Source organism: Lepeophtheirus salmonis, chromosome 8 (genome assembly GCF_016086655.4).
Source record: "Lepeophtheirus salmonis chromosome 8, UVic_Lsal_1.4, whole genome shotgun sequence".
Lineage (NCBI taxonomy): Eukaryota > Metazoa > Arthropoda > Copepoda > Siphonostomatoida > Caligidae > Lepeophtheirus > Lepeophtheirus salmonis.
Genome location: NC_052138.2, coordinates 27355934 through 27358516, shown reverse-complemented (window position 1 = coordinate 27358516; position 2583 = coordinate 27355934). Strand labels below are relative to the sequence as shown.

At 36.4% G+C, this 2583-nt stretch overlaps 1 protein-coding gene across 1 annotated transcript; it reads right to left on the bottom strand.

Moving 5' to 3' along the window:
* Positions 1 to 479: 479 nt before the first annotated feature.
* On the bottom strand, positions 480 to 2369 carry LOC121123078 (uncharacterized). Its single transcript, XM_040718163.2, has 4 exons — positions 2197 to 2369; positions 1947 to 2071; positions 1854 to 1892; positions 480 to 1791 (listed from the first exon to the last, which is right to left on the bottom strand). The coding sequence occupies exons 1-4, from the start codon at positions 2228 to 2230 to the stop codon at positions 736 to 738; spliced, it is 1254 nt and encodes a 417-aa protein (XP_040574097.1). The 5' UTR covers positions 2231 to 2369; the 3' UTR covers positions 480 to 735.
* Positions 2370 to 2583: the final 214 nt, after the last annotated feature.

The following is a 2583-nucleotide window of genomic DNA, read 5'->3' as shown; positions in this document are numbered from 1 at the left end:
TTAGAAATAATCCATAAAAAAATAAGAATCTTTTGTAATAGAATATTTTTTGATATAATAAAAGTCAACATTTTAGTAAAATTAAAACCTAGAAAATTTCAATCGAGTGTCGGCAGCTAAAAAAATTATTTTTCGAGCTGAAATTGTGCATATTATTTTCAACAGTCAGTATCAACTTTTTATCGCTAGTCATTTATCAATTTCCTAAAACGTGGTTTTACTCCCTTAAAACGGCCTGTTCTACTGTGCATTGCTCTTGTGAGATGGTAATTCGACATACGTCCTGAATTTTTTAACAAAACGACATTCCAATCCGTTCCACCTCACTTTGACTTCAGATGATAACATAATCAGAGCTGAATTGGGACTATTTGGACTCGTTTCTCTTACGTTATTACCAATGCAATATTGATATTATGAATGTACTTATTCACTGTTTCTATCAAAGATTGGGAAGTATCTTAAATGAAAATGTGATGTTTCAAATATTAAGTAGACTGTATTTTATATCAATATCAAACTAGTAGGTACATACAATCAATAGTTAAAAATAAATACTTCAATAATATCACAATACACATGTTTGTTCCTTACAAACTAAAATTGATGGTTGAAAATGGACCAAAATTCCCTCCTGGCCTTGCTCTTTGTGGAACAGTCGCTTGTGCTTTAAGTTCTGAGATTCCCTGAGTTTGTGCATTTGGATCAAATATTTGAAATGGTCCAAAGAACTCTTCATTTAGAGAAGATTGAGCTCTTGGTAATCGATTGTCTTGAAAGACAGGGGGGTGAAACTGGGGATTCTGAGGAAGTTGAAACTGGTTCGAGTTCTCCATTTTCATTCACTGCTACTATTCTTCCCTTTTTGAAGATGAATCGTGTTGATCTTAATTCAGAGGATGCAACCGGAGTTTTTGTGGTAGTCGATATTTTTTCGAATTCCCCAATTTCATGCACGGGTACTATCTTTCCGTTTTTGAAGATGAATCGTGTTGGTCTTAATTCAGATGCGGAAGGGATGAGTGGAGAAGACGGAGGTGGGGCTTGTGAATCTCTTAAAAAACTATTTTCAAGGTTCTCAAAAATAGGTCTAATTGGTGGACCATTTCGTCTGGGCTCACTGAAGTGTGGGCCTTGAGGCACATTCACTTTTACATCAGTTACGATTTGTTGAGGAGGGAAAATAGGATTGTCTCGTTGCATAGGAACAGTTGAACTTTCCCTTTGCTCTGAAAACGAAGACGAAAATAATGGAAAACTTGAATCCATAAATTTAGTTGGAGGAACTTGTCTTGGTGATGAAAAAATGGGAAAATCCTCATTGTTTGATGGAGGAGGAGGAGGTCGTGGCTGGACACTTGTTGAATGAGGTCTTATTTCAATATTACGAGACTCAACTTGAGTTGATCGAAATAGAGTCCCATGTTCTTCTCTAGCGAGTGGGCCGATTCTTTGAGTTCCAGAAAATGTAGGAACTGGACGCCTATTGTCCTTTTCTTCTAAACTTCGTTGAGATTTACCTTCATCGTTTATTCTATAAATAGCTTCAAGAGTACGGTTACGAGATCGCCCAACAGGACCTGGACATGGATCGCAACCATCTTGTGATTCACGGATGTCTCCAAGACACTTTGGATAAGGGTCCCACGTACCATCAGGAGAACAGATAGAATCAATGTCTCCGCCATAAGAGCATTTAAATTGACATCTCTGACCTAGAAAAGCCTCACTACAGTAACCAGATATTCCCGGACAGATCCCAGGGATTTGCTCATCAACACCAGGCTCATGCTTTAAGAGTAAATACACAATTAATTGTTCAATCTTAAAATAAAGAAAACAAATGGTCTTACTTCTATACAGCGAGGAATATCCGTCCAGGTTCCATCTTCCTGGAAAAATAAGACGATTGTGAAATGTGGATGGAATGAAGAATAAAGACTTACTTGACAAAGCGGAACATTATTCCTTCCTCTTGAGCAAACGACGACACACGTTTGACCAGGAAATGATTCTGAACAATATCCGGGAAATCCTGGGCAGGTTCTACCAAATACTTGTTGTGTTAGTACTGTAACATGATACAATAACAATTAAATTAAATCACTTTTTGAGCATTCAGAAACATATTTGAAAACATTGGGGATATACTTATGTAGTTACTTAGTTTAAATAATCAAAATGTGGGAGACTCACTTGATACTAAAAATATAATTCTATTCAACGCCATCGGTAATCACTGAACAATGTAAAATTCCGACGCTCGTTTACTTTCTATCTATGAAACAGTTAGAGGTCCTCTCTCATGAAGAATGAGCAAGATACTAACTCTTTGTTTCATGTCGGTTGCTTTAAATAAATGTAAAGCCTTTAAACATCAAATTGTTTGAATATATAATTGCACAAGCGTGAGATGTGTAGATATTACGTGAGCCCCCTTTAAGTTTTATGTAAATACGTAAGGTCTGCGTTTTTCTTATGTCTACGTCTTCAATTAATGCTTTCGACAACGATCCCACAAAAATGTTTCGTCCTCATTTTCCCCCAAGGAATATTTATTCATTTACTTTGACTTGTTACCCA